Below are 15,551 nucleotides of genomic sequence, written 5' to 3'. Positions count from 1 at the left end.
TCTTAATAAAAAGCTTTAGCAAAAGGGAGGGAAAGGCTCAGTGTGTAGTAGCTTTAACTGTGGAATAAAGGACTGGAAAATCTGACAACTGTACTGTGTGCAGTAAATGCCATGTATGAGGTTCTCTGAGGAACTGCATGGCAGGATCCAAATATAAACTCTGGGCAGCCCTTCAAGGCACCCGTGTGGTTCTGTGTGGCCTGCTGGCTCCGGCTCTCTTGAAAACCATGCTGCTTGAGTAAATTGTTGTAGAGAATGCAGTTTTTATTCTACTTGCCCTTTAGTTGATAAATGCTGAGAAAGTGTCTTGCCCTTTGGTTTCTAGCCGGAGTCTTTCCTGATCTTTATGTTCTTGGTGTGTCGTCTGAGGCCCTCTAATCATTCTTGGTCAGTCGTGACATGGAGGGGAGGGTAGCGATGATGGAAACAGGAATGGCCCGAGTCTCTCCACTGCACACCATTCATTTGTTCTCCACCCCAGGGCCCTGTGTGCCGTCCGTCAGTGGGGCTCGCACACGGAGAACGCAAGCCCCCTCGGGGTGGCGGTGGGGGTGGGTGCAGGAGACAAACGAACTGAGTTTCACAGGGGGGTACTGGCTTGCTCCCGGCATGCTGCCTGTGAGGAGTGGCCCTCTCCTCGCTGGTTCAAGTCAGGGGGTGTTTGTTTAAAAGATGGGCAGCGCGGCTGAAGCTCTGCCTACAATTGGAGCCCATCTCAGGACCTAACACAGCATTTCCGTCTGTCCCTCGAAGTCTGTCGTCACTGCTTCTCTCCGCACGTGTGTGTTTCATTCCTCTCCTCAGACTGGCTCCCTCTCCCCGGAATGATACACCCTGTCCCCTCCGTCTAGGGAATGTCCTCGCCCAGTGCTCACAACCATCGGACAGTCCCTGGGCCCTTGTAAGCTGATATGGTTTGGGCCGGTACACACCCACAGCCTAGTTAGCTCTGTGCTGGTCGAAGCAGCCATTTGGTGGCCTTGGCGTGTTTGTGTGTCATGTGAGGTTTGCCTGAGGAAGGGGGTGGCCTTTGCCAGGGAAAGATGGGACTGAAGAGGAAGGCTTGAGTCAGGTTGTGCAGCCATGTGTCCTCTGATAAAATTGGGGTAAAGTATCACATAAAATTTATCATGCAATCTTTTTAAGTGTACACTTAAGTGGCACTAAGTACCTTCACATTATTGTGCAACCAGCAGTGGCATTCATCTCCTGGACTTTTCATCTCGCCAAAGTGGAACTCTGTACCCATTAAACAACTTCCTGTTTCCTCCTCCTCCAGCCCCTGGTAACCACCGCTCGGCCTTCTGTCGGTATGGCCTGGATTGTGCTAGGACCTCATGTAAATGGGGTCGTTCGGTGTTTGTCCATGTGTCATCCATGTTGTACACGTGTCAGAATTTCCTTCTTTTTTAAGGCTGACCAATAATCCATCGTGTGTACACGTCACATTTGGTTTATCCATTCACCCATTGATGGATTCTTCAATCGCTTCCACCTTTTGACTATTGATTGCTTTGGATATGGATGTACAGGTAGCTGTTTGAATCCCTGCTTTCATACCCTGGAGTAGAATTGCTGAGTCCTATGGAAATTCCTTATTTCATTTTTTTTTTTGAGAATCTGCTCAGGCATTTGAATATTGTCTTAAAGACACTGGGGTGTTACGGAAGGATTTAAAGCAGGACTTCCCTGATCAGATTGAGAAGTAGAAAGGCAGCTTGGGCAGTGTGGTTCGTGGACTGGGGAGGGAGGGCTGGCAGAGGCTGTGGTGCCCCAACAAGGCAGGAGGCCGTTGTGCAGGCTCCTGCTTTGGGGGGGAGGAGTGAAGGCTGAGTAGTGCAGTCACCTGGGGGAAGGGAGGGGGAGGGACGGAAGCGGGAGTGAGGAAGGTGATGTAATAAATGAGGAAGACTGACTACGAGGGGAAGAAGTAGGAGAAAGGGAGAGGCCAGGGATGAGGCACTGGGTCAATTGTACTTTGTGGAGGGGTTTTTTTTTTTTTTTGTATTTTGGTGTGGAATGGTGGGAGACACAAGTTTTGAACCTGTTTTCGGTTATTAGACACTTCCCTGTGGTAGAGGTGATTGGTGGGCAGGCTGTTGATGAGATGGGCTGCTCATGTGGGGAAGGGGATAAAGGAAAGAATGGAGGGGCAGATGGCCGCACAGCCTGGCTGAGTTTGTAAGTGTTGGGATGTTGTTGGTGTAGTTCCGCAGTGTTGCAGCCCCGCTGGCTGTAGTTCACATCCCCACCTTATAGCAAAAATACCTTCATCAAAATTTATAAAAGCAGAAATGATGGCCAACTGGTCAGTTAATAAAAATCAGGTTTCACGAGGACTCTAATGAATCCAAAGGTTTTTTTAGACTAAAGCATGAATGTATTGAATTTGGCATATTTTTGCTACATTTTTTCTGATTTTTTTCCATAGTGAACATGTGTTTCTTTTCATCATTAAAAAGATCACTTGAAAGTTCAAAAGTTGCTTATTTTTGTTTCTTGACTGTTGCAGGACCTCAAGCTCCTGGGGGTTGGGTTGGGGCTGGGGAAGTGCAGTGATTATTCACAGTGTGTCCCTCATACTTAACACAATCCCAGAGACCAACGGGACTCATTGGAAGTGGTGGTTTGACTGAATTGAGTGGAAATTTAATCTAACTGCTCTCCAAGATGAGATTTTGTGTTGTTTTAAAAGATTTAGGAAGGAAATTCCAGTTTTTCTCAGTCACTTACCTCACTCTGTTAGGTACTGAATCGCGTCCTATAGACTTGGCCCCTCTTTTGCCTTTGTTTTGTCATCGGGATTTGCTAAGATTTATTTTGTTCATGAAATCTTGCTACATTGGCCCCGTTTGCTTACTTCAATGTGTTTCTCATGTTGTTCTTAAAAGCATTAGTGATCTCATCTTTGGGAGCCAAATAGCTCAGTTCTGTTTCCTGTCCTTTGTTGACAATATTCTGTTTTTAGAGGAGTGGATCAAAGTGGCTCGGAGCTGTAGCCATTATCCTGCCTCTGGTCGGCTGTGACTGGACCAGCCCACCCCTGGCAGCTGTGAGAACGTGCATTATTGAATGCTTCCCCTGTCAGTCAACATTTGCATACTGGTTTTCCCTCATGTTTCTCTGAATGTCTACGTTGTGCAAAAAGGTTGTGCACTGTGCCTTTGGGGAAATAAAGATGAATAAGATGCAACTCTTGACACCAAGGAGCTGATTCTGGAGAATAGGGGCTGTCATGCGCACATTACCTGCATGCAGGCCGGTTACTTCAGGAGGTAATAACGATGGTTGGTGTGCTGAGGAGGCTCCCTGAAGGTGCTGTCTGACCTATAGTGCTGATGACCTTCCAGTGGATGTGTAAGCATCCTCATTTACAATGACTAACGCAATAGTTTCCTGCTTTCCTTAAGTTTTCCTGCAAGAGTGGCTTCCATGACTTTGCTTTAAAAGTTTCTTCAAATTTAAAAGTATGGTCACAACTTAATGTTGATCCTTGTAGTCACTGCAACCTCAGGTCTGATTTGCAAATGTTCTTTCAAATTCTACAGTACAACTTAAAAATACGTACCTGTTCTCATGTGTGGTTACCCCGAGAACTTTGAATAACGTGGGAGACCACCAGAGGCCTAGCCTCGGTGATTCATTTGGAATAGCTTTTCAGCATTGCTGTTTTCATATCAAACAGTGGAATGACCTTGCACTTCATGTGGATGTGCTCCTGTGCCATTTATTTAGTACCTGCTGTGTGGGACTGTTGGGTTGGGAGATGCTGGTCTCGACACTCCCGAGCACAGATGACATTACCATGGCAGGTGACTTGTAATTTAAGGTTGGTGACTGGAGTGGACTACTTATATTTAAATGTTAGGTTGCAGATGGCCGTTTCAAGATGGTAGAGGAGGATGTTTATGCTGCGTTTTCTTGGAGTTTGAGGAATTTTTGAAGTGGTGCTTTCAATATTTTAAGTGCTGTTTTTACACTTAAAAGATGCAAGTGAACAGATTGGTGTATGTTGAAATATAGGTGGTAAATGGGGGAAAGAACAGTTGTGATTTTATATATATATATATATATATATACACACATATATATGATTGGGCAAGCAGGTGGGAAGAGCTGGGGCAGCCATGGAGTCACCTAGCATCACTTGGTGTGCAGGTGGTTGGCTAAATCAGCACTTGTAGATAAAGAGACCCTGCTTCCAGGCTCCTTTGTGGTTCTTTCCAAGGCTCCCCCAGTATTTTGTATTGCTTTCACCACAGGTGGGAGAAAGAGGTCAGGTTGTGCATAATAATGAGGACCTAACAGCGGTATAGTATGATATGTTGAACACTGTACTTCATGTTTACGCCAGTTAGGGATCTGGGTTGCTTGCAGTGCAGAAACGACGTGGAGACTCACAGAATTGCAGGGAGCTTGGAAGACCAGCAAGGATGCAAACTTGGGAGATAGGCAGGAACCAGGGAACGGCTGGAGGTCTAGGCTGCTGGATCCCTTGCAGAAGCCATACTGGTCTCCATGCTGCTGCTCTCGCTGCAGTGACTACTGAGTCTAACCTTCAGCCATCACTACCGGCTTATGTGTTCATCCAGACTCCAGGTCCCAGGAGGATGGGACTGGCTGTGTATAAGCCGTGTTGCTTGGGGTGGCGCAAGAGCAGATCCGACTCCTTTGAATTCTGTAGTGGGAGTTGGGCGTAGCTTCTTACTAGATTACTTGTTACCCCAAGGTTACTGGGGACTCCCTGAAAGTGAGATTAGGTGCAAATAGGAACAGGACTGTATACTGGATAGAGTCCCCTTAAAAAAAAAGGACAAATGTCTGCTATGGCTCTCCCCTTTGGCTGCCCAACATCCATTTGCATAACACCTTTCTTACCATACTTACGCTTTTGAAAATAAAATGCCCTGGCCAGTGTAATTCAACTCTCTCTGCATGGCTGGACACATAGCCATCCCCTCTTCAGAGGTTCTGTCCTTTCAGATCTCCCTTGACCATCGTCTTCTGCGCCGTATCTAAGGTGAGCACCTGGGAAGATGGCTTTGTCAGGGCCTGCACTGTTTTAACAGGGGTTGGTTTGTGTTATGAGCGGGAGCTCTTGGAGTCGATTGTGTTAAGGATCAAGCGATTGTAAGTCATTCACTGTCAGCCAGACTTTTTTGGCAGTATAGATCCTTTAAAAATGTTGTTGGCCTTTAAGGTTTATTCGCTTCTATAGACTAGTAACCAAAACCGGAGATACTGCCCACTCCCAAGCTGTCGACCCTAGAACTTGGCCTGTGAGCTTGTCTCTGGGCATCTGGACCTGGCCGTGGGGCTCTGCAGGGCGTTTGGGCTCCTGGTTAATAGACTCTCCCGGGGCACAGGTAAGAAGTGTAAGAGGCAACAGAGTGGGTGGTGCCTCTCTGGACGTTACATCTTCGTGGGTGGTGGCGGTGCTGTCCCTTTCTCAGGCCACAGACAGTTGGCTCTCCGGATAGGTCTCACCTCCCCACTCCAGGCAGAAGGACTTCTCCTTAGCAACACCATATGTTGTCTCTGGCTTTCAGACAGGCCAGTTTCATAGCATGCTTATCTTTTTCTTGTAATCCTTAAGAAATAGCCAACACATCCTCTGGTATCTGAATTTGTCTCAAATTCTCTAAAATTGCAGCCACAAGTTCCAAGTCGTAAGACACAACAGGCCATGGTTTAATCAGCTGTTTTATTATTAAATATCAAAAGTGATCATCTTGCCAGGCCATGGTAGTAGTAGGTCCTCGTGTCCTTTGCCCGGTGGCCTTGGCTCAGTCGGTCCGGGCTTGTTAGCATATTACTTATACCGCTCCCCTTCCTGGTACCAGCTTCTGTTAAATTAGGTAAGATGCTTTCTGTTACAAATAGCAAACAATCGGACTCAAACAGCTTCAACTACAAGGAGAATCAATTGGCTTCCTTGACGGAGAACTTGAGAGCGGTGGGCTGAGAGCTTCCAGTGCAGCTTGATCCAGGGATTGGTGAAGTCATTAAATAGGGTCATTAGTGCTCTAACATGAGTCCTCTTCTGGGATGTTTTTCTGCCCTGCCCTCTACCCTGTATTGCCGTCCTCAGACTGGTCCTGTCATGGATGCAGACGTGGTCCCAGCAGTTCCAAGTATCACGCCTATAGATCATGCCATCCTGATAGAGAGAGAACCTTTGTCCTAAAGATCCAGGCTTCAGGCTCAGTCATGTGACCATCCCTGAATCGAGAACTGTGACTGGGAGATGGAAATGTGTCACTTGTCTTAGTCTAGACCACGGGCCACATTCCTAGAACAAGGGATAAAACTGGCTTCCCTGGAACAACAAGGATTCCCATGGGGGTCCTGGGAAGGAACGGTGTTCCCATCTGTGTGTCAAACACAAGCATCTTCTGTGCTCTCCATGTGTTCCCATTTAACTTTCCCGTGTGAATGCATCTGATAGTTTACAGAAATCTCGAGTCAGCAGATGATTCTGACGTTTATTCTTAGGGTAAACATCGCTCTTGCAGAGACAAAAAGTCAATTTCTTTTGGTGGAGCAAATAAACCAACTGATGTCACTGAGATGTCACAGTGAACCAAACCAAGGCTGCCGACAGAAGGCACAATGAGGAAACTCAGTCCAGGTACGGGGAGATACGGTCGTGCCCGTACACTAGCCTCTCAGCATCCGGTTTTCACCGTGAGAGCGAGGCCGGTGCCACCACCTCCTCCCCCAGGTGCTAAAAAGACAATGCAGCAGATGCAACTGTACCTGAGTGACCTAATGGACCTCGGTGTCACCTCCTCAGTTGGTTGACTTTATTGTATGTTGGTCAGCAACGGAGTTGTGTTCTCAGAGTTTTCCACTTGTACTCATGGTCTGTAACTTACTTTTACCCACTGCCTGGAACTCAGCCTCTGTTTGGCCCTCTTCCCACATTGGGGTTGTGAAGTTGGGCTAGAATCTTTAGAATCTTTACACTTCTAGTGTGAAGGTTCGTACCCTTACACGCCTGCTTGGACCTTACATTTGCCAAGATGGTGAGGCAGGTGTAATGACAGAGGAAGACTAGCTGCCTAATGACTGGTACCTGCAGTGAACTGTTGTCTTAATGAGGCTGTTTCCATAAATGGACTTCAATGTACAGGAACTCACCCCAGGGCAAAGAGTTCCTAGTCAGCCTGTTTGTTTAATTTAAATTGCTGGTTTGAGGTGGTTATTTTTGGAACCCCTCTCAGGTTGACACCCCCCTTAATCCCTAAGCTGCCTTCTCTCATCTGCCAAATTATATGTAATGAATCGCAGCTAGAGTGCTGTTGGCATTTCACGAGTCTGAGAACTTGAAATTTGATTTAAATGTTAATTTATTGTGACAAAGGTTGGGCACTTGTGTTCCTATTTCTGCACAAGTCTTTCCATGGACTTGGCATGGGACCAGGTCTCTCCTTGGCCTCCACTCTGTCTGCGGAGGATGGCAGGGTCCCCACCCCCCTCACCTCTTTGGTTTTAAAGTAGAGTCTGGCCGAGCCTGAAACAGTTCTTAGTGCTACTGTCTCCTTGGGTTTTAGCCATACCTGAGGCTGTTTATTCCAGGTGTAGTGGGCATGAAACTAAAGAAACCTGCATTAGCAAAAGGGTTAACTCTCTCTTACTTCATTTGAATATTAAATACTTCCTTACCGGTTCTTTTTTTAGAGGAGAGAGCCTGTGCTTCTTCCTGGTCTCTTTTTGGGCTTTTCAGGGCACACTTAAAATTTTTTTAAATAGGGTCAGAAAAAAATATGTTTGTGAATTCATAGAAATCATTACTAATTAGTAATAAAAAATGAATAATTCCCAGCCTTTCCTGGTCCTCCTTGCCCAACTAAATGTAGTTTCTGTTGCTTCTCAGAGGCCCACGAGAAGTTCTAGACCAGAGTAGGAGGATGTTTATTTAAATTGCTAAGTTTTAAGTTCTACTTTTAAGAAGTAGACCAACTTCTGTAAGATATAATATGACTGGGTGACTCCATAATGGAAAAAATTAAAAATGTACTTCTCCCTCAGTATTGGGTACATGAATATTCAATGCATGCTAATTTTATTTTGCTTTTTAGTTGTGTATCTGTTGGAATGAGAATTAAGAACATTGAGGTCATTCTTGGCAAGTTCCATTATTTAGGCAACCTCTGATTTACAACTGGATTGTGCCCTTTTCTTTATAAGTCAGTGTTGACACCTGAATGAAATTTCTCCCATAGGTGCAGTGTTACAAGTGGTGACTGAGTTCTTCAACGCTAAATGTATTGCGCTGTGAAGTAACCATAAGCAACATTTCTTAATCTCTCTGAGTTTTCTTATCTTTAAATGATAACAATGCCTATCTCACAGAGTTATTGTGATGGTCAAATTAATCAATGCATATAAAGTTCTTAATGCACTGTGGTATGTGGCAAGTACTCAGTAAATGTTAGCATGCATTGTGTCCTGGGAAAACGCATTCTGGACGTCATCATGGAACACGGGGGTGTCATGTCGGGGGAAGCAGCAGGTTCAGGTAGGTGGAAGCTGACAGTGGCATGCAGGTTTGGTGGAAAAAGGATGCGTTGGGTTCTCTTGCTAGAGTTTCGTGCTTCTGGTTGGGGAGAGGGAGGGTCTAAATAGGAAAACGGAGACCCTGGCTTCCTAGTGGCTCCTTTCTGTATATGGACTTTGCCCAGGATGATGGAGTAGGAGGGAGGGTCATTTGTGGCAGCAGGTTGACAAATGGTTGACAAACCACCACTTCCAGTGGTTTGGCAGCAACTGCGATTGTCTCAGAGGCTTCTGATGTAGGTCATAGGAAGGGGAGCTTAGGGTATTTGTGAGACACAGGTGACAGCCGTTTGCAGCTACCAGTGTTTCATTTCTCCAGGGGCTCTAAGAACACATCTGAGATAATTTTGCTCATTTAAGTCGACCCTTTTCTTATCTTTTCTATAGTTGGAGACTATGGCCAAAATGGAGGTGAAAACATCACTGCTGGACAATATGATTGGAGTTGGAGATATGGTTCTTCTAGAACCTCTCAATGAGGAGACCTTCATCAACAACCTCAAGAAGCGCTTTGACCATAATGAAATATATGTGAGTACGCACTAACAGTCACGTGTGGGGGAATATATGTGAGTACACACAGTCACATGTGGGGTTGAACTTTGTATTTTGTGGCAGAGAGCTGGCTTTTCCCCCTCAAACTCGTCTCTCTTTCTTTACTTCTCCTTTTCTTTTTTTCATGTTTATCAGAGTCCAGGGGTGTTCATTTATATCCTCAGAAAGAGTTTTATGTTTGCTCCTTCGGCCCGTGGGCAATACTGACTAGAATCAAGGGAGTCTGCCTTCCCCATGGTGTTCACAGAGTGCCAGTTGTGGGCAGAGTACTGTGCTAGGTGTGGGGGCTTCCTAAAGCATGCGGAAGAATAGTTCTGCCTTCTGAGGACCGTATATTCAGGAGGAGTTTTGATATCTGTAGGCATCTTCTTGGAGGCCTTCATAGGATTAGCAGTCTGCTCTTTGGGAAACTGCTCGTTAGAGTGTGAGGCAGGGAACTGTCAAAAAGGTATGAACCTTCTTGACCTTTGTAGTTAGTAGAGACAGGAGCAAATGACCAGATAAACAATATTTATTTGGTCCCTGGAGGTTTGGGAATAGTCATGTCCTGCTATGCAAAAGTATAATGTCATATACAAAAATGAAAATGTATAAACATGTACAATAATAGGAGAAACTTTACATTGTTGTAAAAATTCTTTATAAAGGATTTCACATAATTACTTTAACTGTCAAGTTCCTTAAGTATATTGAAAATATGAGTAAAAAATGTATTTAAATTCAATTTTTCAGGAACTCGTATGATGCACAGAAATCTGCATCTGTTCAGGTAGAGATGTACTGTTAACTAAACCCCGGCAGTGGGGTGCTGCTTCTCTGAACCAGCAGCTGAGAAGGAAACAGGATGGAATGGATGGTGTAGTTTTCATAGATTCTGCCATGCATCTAAGTTTTCCCCCTTTTCACCATGTGTTGGTGTCTGGAGAGGAATGGGATTATTGGGACATGCTTCATATTTTCCTATTAATATGCGAACAAACAATAGGAGGAAATATGAGTAAATGAAAGTAGTTATCATACCTGGTAACAGGTGGGGTCAGTTATAACTTTTGTGGAACTAATATATTTTAAAAATTATATATGCAAAGCCATATCATTTTGTCAGACAAAATGATAGCCAGATAGCCAGTCGTGTTTCAAGGATCACTTTGGATGATTTCTTACTAAAAGTCATCATCTGGGAATTGAACTTCTCACCTGTGTTGATTTATATCGTTGGAGGTGGGGGCCGTTGACAGTAACAGGAGATATGTGGATGCTGCTGTGGGGGGCGTTCATTGGATAATTGGATCCGAACCTAAGTCCAGACACGTGATGTAAAGTGTCGCTGAGCAGGGAAGGGGGATTGTTTGGTTTGGCAGTGTGGCCTGGTGTCACCTTCCCTCAGGGTACGCAGTTCGGCTTTCAGGTGGGAAAGCCGTACAGTTTTGCAATTTTGATTCAAAGTATGGTCTGATATCAAGTAAAAGGCAGACTTTAAACACTGGTCTCTGAGATGGAGATAAGGGGGGATCAATTATATCGTAGCTAAAGTTGCTGATTGTTTTTCTTTTTTGGCTCAAAGAAGCCCAACTCACTTCTACCTGAATTGAAAATAGAATGGAGAGTAGAACATTACATGCTTTCAAATACCTGATTTGTTGTGCCCACTAAAAATAAAACAATCCCCCTTTTAACCAAATGCCAAGTGTTAATAACATTCATGAGTCTTTAACAGACAAAATGTCTGATTTCAGCCCTACATAATTTTGTTTTCTAACTATTTTAGGAATACCCTTTCTGGTATAAAACAAAAGCAGAAAATTACTTTCTGTTTCCAGATCAATTAATGTTTCCCATGGTACTTTAGGATTATCATTCCCGTGGGATGAGCACCTTCATTTTGTAACTTTAAATACTCATCATATTGGAGGGTTGGGCGTTCTCTAATTTTCAGCAATGCTTGTTAAGCATTCTCTAATTTTAAGCAGGCTAATTCCAAGTCAAGCATGTATAATTTTTGAAATTAAAACAATACTGTGCAGTCAGTTTGATGATCACACCTCAGCAACCTCGCATGTCATGTATACCACCCTTGGGAAATCTGTTTTTGGCTCTTAACTCTGGTAATAATTTCTCTTTTGCTTTTGTTCATGGGTTGCTGTAAGATTGTTTAGCTTGATGCCCAAGGCCAAGTTAGTATGATATGCAATAGTTCACTATCTGGTACTTCACTTTGTTTTTTAAATTCTTTCTCAGAAAGCGAAGGTGCGGTATTTTTTTTTGCAATCTCTGTTGCAGTCTCATAACTTTGTGTAGCTCTATAAAAGTGGGTGATGCTCCACAATGACCCACTAGGCGAACACGTTGAACAGCGACAGTTTTAGAAGCTGGGGTTGATGGGGTGGTCCGTGAAGAGAAGGGCCCTCGACTTAGACTTTTGAACTGGCTGAAACCCATGGCCTTAACAGCCCCCTGTGAACCAGCTCCCAGTCATGGGGTCGTTGTTCTTTCCTCCTGTCTTCTGTCACCCCATATCTAGAGATAACAAATAGTCCCTCCTTTCCTAGAGTTCTCACAAGAGAGTGCTTTCCCTCTAGGTATGAATGATTAGTTCTGTAGAGGATTCGCACCGGTAACTGAAGGTGGAAGTAGAATTCCTTGGAATCCTCTTATGTACTAACCCTGAAGCCCTGGGTAGGCCACCTGAGTCCCATCCACTCTTCAAACTGCCGACTGTGGCCAGGTGACTAGAGTGAACTGTGTGGTTTAAGACAATGATGTCTGACTCCTAGGATTTGGGGAGGGTCAGGTTTCTTCCAAAGTAGATGGGCTGTGTGTAAGGGGGTGGAAACCCAACCAAGTGTCTCTCTCAACATATGAGGAAGAGGAAAAGGGGAATGGATGCTGAAATGGCCACATGTTGTAAGCCCCCCTCAGGTTTGGTGGGGAATTTTGTAATGAAGTGGCTTTTTTGATGTCGATACCACCCTGAAGGACATGCCCCCTGGGAAGCACTTCTTGTTTGAGTTCTAGGCTCCAAGTGCACCCAAAGGCGTGCATCTCACCCTTTTCTACAGGAGAACTCCTGATGGCTGAGAAGAGTAAGCAGGTGCCTAGGGACTCTGGGCACAGTTGAAATTCATTCACTTTAGAAAAATTTTGTTGAAACCTTTGCTTCCGAAATATTTCAGAGTTTTATTTTATTCTCTAATGCCTATGGGTTTGTTGTAGTCTAATGTACTCCTCTAGCCCTTTTTGGAGTAAGAAGTATTTTTGGTGCTGACAGGTAGATTGGGTTGCTTTCTACCTGAATTGTTAGGGTGGGGATCATCTAGATACGGAGGTCTAAATGTGCCCAGTTTTAGAATTTTCCGATTGTAGTTGTAAGAGGACTGCTTCGGAAGTCTGGTTACCTTACTTTTTTTTAGAAGTTAGTACTGAATGAGGACCCCTGCACATTTGGCATCAGGCACTTTTGTGAAAGATACTCAAGTGTGTGCTCCAGGAATACTCACTTCTTTGCCGAGAGCTAGGCTCACGCACTTGTCTAAAAAGCCTCGAAGTGGTTCCTAACCCAGGTAGAGTCTCTGAATCTGGGGCCGTTCCAGCTGTTGACATGGTCTTGGCAGTAAGGGCTGTTCAGTCGGAGATGGAGGAGGGTCAGGTGAGCATCGATAGAGGGAATGCTGACCTGTGGGGTAACGGGCAGGGTCAGGACTCTGTTTGCTTTTATTCCTCCCTCTTGGCAGCCAGCAGTTCAAGCTGGGACCAGCTGCAGGACGTGCTGTTCAGTCTAGTAGCCTCTGTGGTGGGAAATGCTGGTTGGGACATTCCCCAGGCAGGGCTGCTTTTCTGTCTTCCTTCTGTCCTTTGTCAGACCTTCTTCCGGCCTCCACGCCCAGCCCCGCCAGATGGAGCGATGGCAGGATTTCATGTGGACTTGGGATGTAGGGGACCCAGCCAGACACGGTGCTGTTTTTAGGGTGGCTGGTCAGGACTGTGGTTCTGTTCAGGAACAGGAAAGCTGCAATTTAGGCGAGAATGCCTGTGGCAAGTTTGGAAACAAAAGGGCCAAGATGTCTGTTCCCTGACAAAGGAGTATTTTTGGTGCTGACCAGTAGATTTGGTTTGTTTGCTACCTGGATGTTAGGTTGGGGATCATTCAGGTATAGAGATCTGAATTAGTCCAATTTTAGGACCTTAAACTAATTGTAGATGTAAGAGTAACTGCTTTAAAAGTCTAATAAAAATTGCCTTAATTTTTAGAAGTTAATGTTTAAGATCCCCATAAGGATGGGATTAGATGCATTTATGAAAGATATTCAAAATATGTACAGTATATTTGGTTTAAAATATTGCAAGTAAATGAAAATAGTACTAGTTAACATTTATATATTTTTTGAAGTTTCAAAAATACTTTTTACCTATAAACATGGAAATTCCTCCCTAATGGATATAACATATATTCCTGGGAATTTGGTGTAAATGGTGTCTTCATTTTCTCTGGATGCATAACACATTGCCCCAAACTTAGCAGCTCAAACTAACAGACATGTGTTGTCTCACTGACTCTGTGGGGCAGGAGTTCGGGCCTGCCTGGGCTGGGTCTTCCACTCAGGGGCTTTCCAGGCTGTCCTCTAGGTGTGTCCACCAAGGGCTGCAGGCTCTTTGGAGACGAGGGCCTCTTCCAAGCTCTCGGGGTTGTTGGCAGAGAGCGGGAGCCCCCGTCGGCCGGGGCTGGAGTACAGATGTCCAAATGAGTGCTGTTCCTGCTACCCAGATGGTCTCCGTATTTTTTCCTTTTTAACTTTTTCTTTTAAAAAGTCTTTATTTTTTTTTAAACTACAAAAGTAACAAATGCTTTTGGAAAAAAAATTCAGATAGCACAGGCATATAAAACATAAAAATGTGATTTTCTTACCTCACTACCCCAGTCCTGTTTCCAAAAATAAGCGTTGTTTCATAGAGTGGTGAGTAAATTTCCAGATTATGTAGATTTGGTTAGAAATTAAACTTTCTTCTTCTGGAGTTGGAAGTAGGAGGAAGTTCTGCTTTCAGTAGATGGATGAGCCTTTGCCCAGAGAACCCAGACCCAGTCAAGCTGGAAGAAAACAAGAACCATCTTTAATGCTGTTTCCCATCCTCCTAGACCAAGTCGGGACAGGAGGGGACCCCTGACCTGGTGAACAGAAACACCTAGCTTTGATTGCTGTGTGAGTGGTGTGCCAGGAACAGACTCAGTCTGCCTGGCTCATTGGATGAGCACAGACCATTAAGGAAGCACGGAGAACAGCTTGTGTATGTTTTTAAGAGTGTGTCTTTGGTGTGTGAAATGGAGTCAAAGGATTAACTGTCCTAGATAAAGCTGGGGAAGGACAGCAGATCATGGGGCTGAAGAGAAATGTTGTGTCTACTTTCTGAATACACTCATATCTCTCGGACAGTTCTATAATACTTTACAAAACAATCATTTTTGGTGATAACTTGCCAGTGTCAACACATCCAAGTTCTCTTGAAACTTTTGGTGATTGAAGGATTTCTTCCTTTTCGAACTTGCAAAGTGGACACCCATTTATCTGTTGTTTACCAAGTGTAGAGTTGTTCTATCCTGCACTTGTACTTGAAAATTTGCACTTGTACTTGAAATAGTTATATAATGTTTATAATACATCAATTAAAATGTTCTGCCCTGGCTGGTGTAGCTCAGTGGATTGAGTGCGGGCCTGCGAACCACATGATCGCGGTTCGATTCCCAGTCAGGGCACATGCCTGGGTTGCAGGCCAAGTCCCCAGTGGGGGACACATGAGAGGCAACCATACATTGATGTTTCTCTCCCTCTCTCCTTCCCTTCCTCTCTGCCTGAAAATAAATAAATAAAATATTTAAAAAAATATTCTGGATGAAGCCATATCCGAAGTTTGATTTGGAGGAAATTAAGGCCCAGCATCAGGTCCGCAGAAGGATTAGTCTTCCGGTGGTGGTGTGATGGGTACTAAGAAGTGGAGACGTGAGCTCCAGTCCTGGCTCCGCCACTTACCCTCTGTGAGACCTGGGGTAGGTGCCTCGACTGCTCCAACATTGTTTTCTTATTGAAAATGTTACAACATTAAGTCCTTATTGGTACAATATATTGTACAGTGCTTTTCTAAACACTTTACGTGCATTTGTTCATTGAATTTTTACTAGAGTCTTATGTATTGTAGGGTTTTGAACTACCTTCATTTTACATACCAGGAAACAGACGCTCAGAAAGGCTGAGTATCTTATCCGAGGTCACACAGCACATAGGTGATGGAGCTGGAATTCACACCCAGGAAGTCTAGCCCCAGAGTTCTTAGCTCCTAATAATAGTCCCACTGACTTTATACGGTTGCTATGAGCAGCAAACGAATGATACTACTAATATGGAAGCATTCTGAGTCTAGCAAGTGCTGTTCAAAATAATTGAGTG

The 15,551-nt window shown here is 44.5% G+C and overlaps 1 protein-coding gene across 8 annotated transcripts in view; it reads left to right on the top strand.

Annotated features, from left to right (window-relative positions):
- MYO1B (myosin IB) overlaps positions 1 to 15,551 on the top strand; it is a 167,540-nt gene that overhangs the window by 21,223 nt on the left and 130,766 nt on the right. For all 8 annotated transcript variants that reach the window (XM_037043735.1, XM_037043737.1, XM_037043738.1 and 5 more), the window contains one exon: positions 8,950 to 9,093. In XM_037043735.1, the coding sequence (XP_036899630.1) occupies positions 8,959 to 9,093 (135 nt within the window). In that variant the 5' untranslated portion in view covers positions 8,950 to 8,958. Of the gene's footprint in view, positions 1 to 8,949; positions 9,094 to 15,551 lie in introns of those variants that run through there.

The sequence above is a fragment of the Sturnira hondurensis genome, unplaced genomic scaffold (genome assembly GCF_014824575.4).
Source record: "Sturnira hondurensis isolate 20B ecotype Veracruz unplaced genomic scaffold, ASM1482457v3 Scaffold0004136, whole genome shotgun sequence".
Lineage (NCBI taxonomy): Eukaryota > Metazoa > Chordata > Mammalia > Chiroptera > Phyllostomidae > Sturnira > Sturnira hondurensis.
Note: the sequence above shows the minus strand (reverse complement) of the source record. Positions and strands in the feature narration are given on the sequence as shown.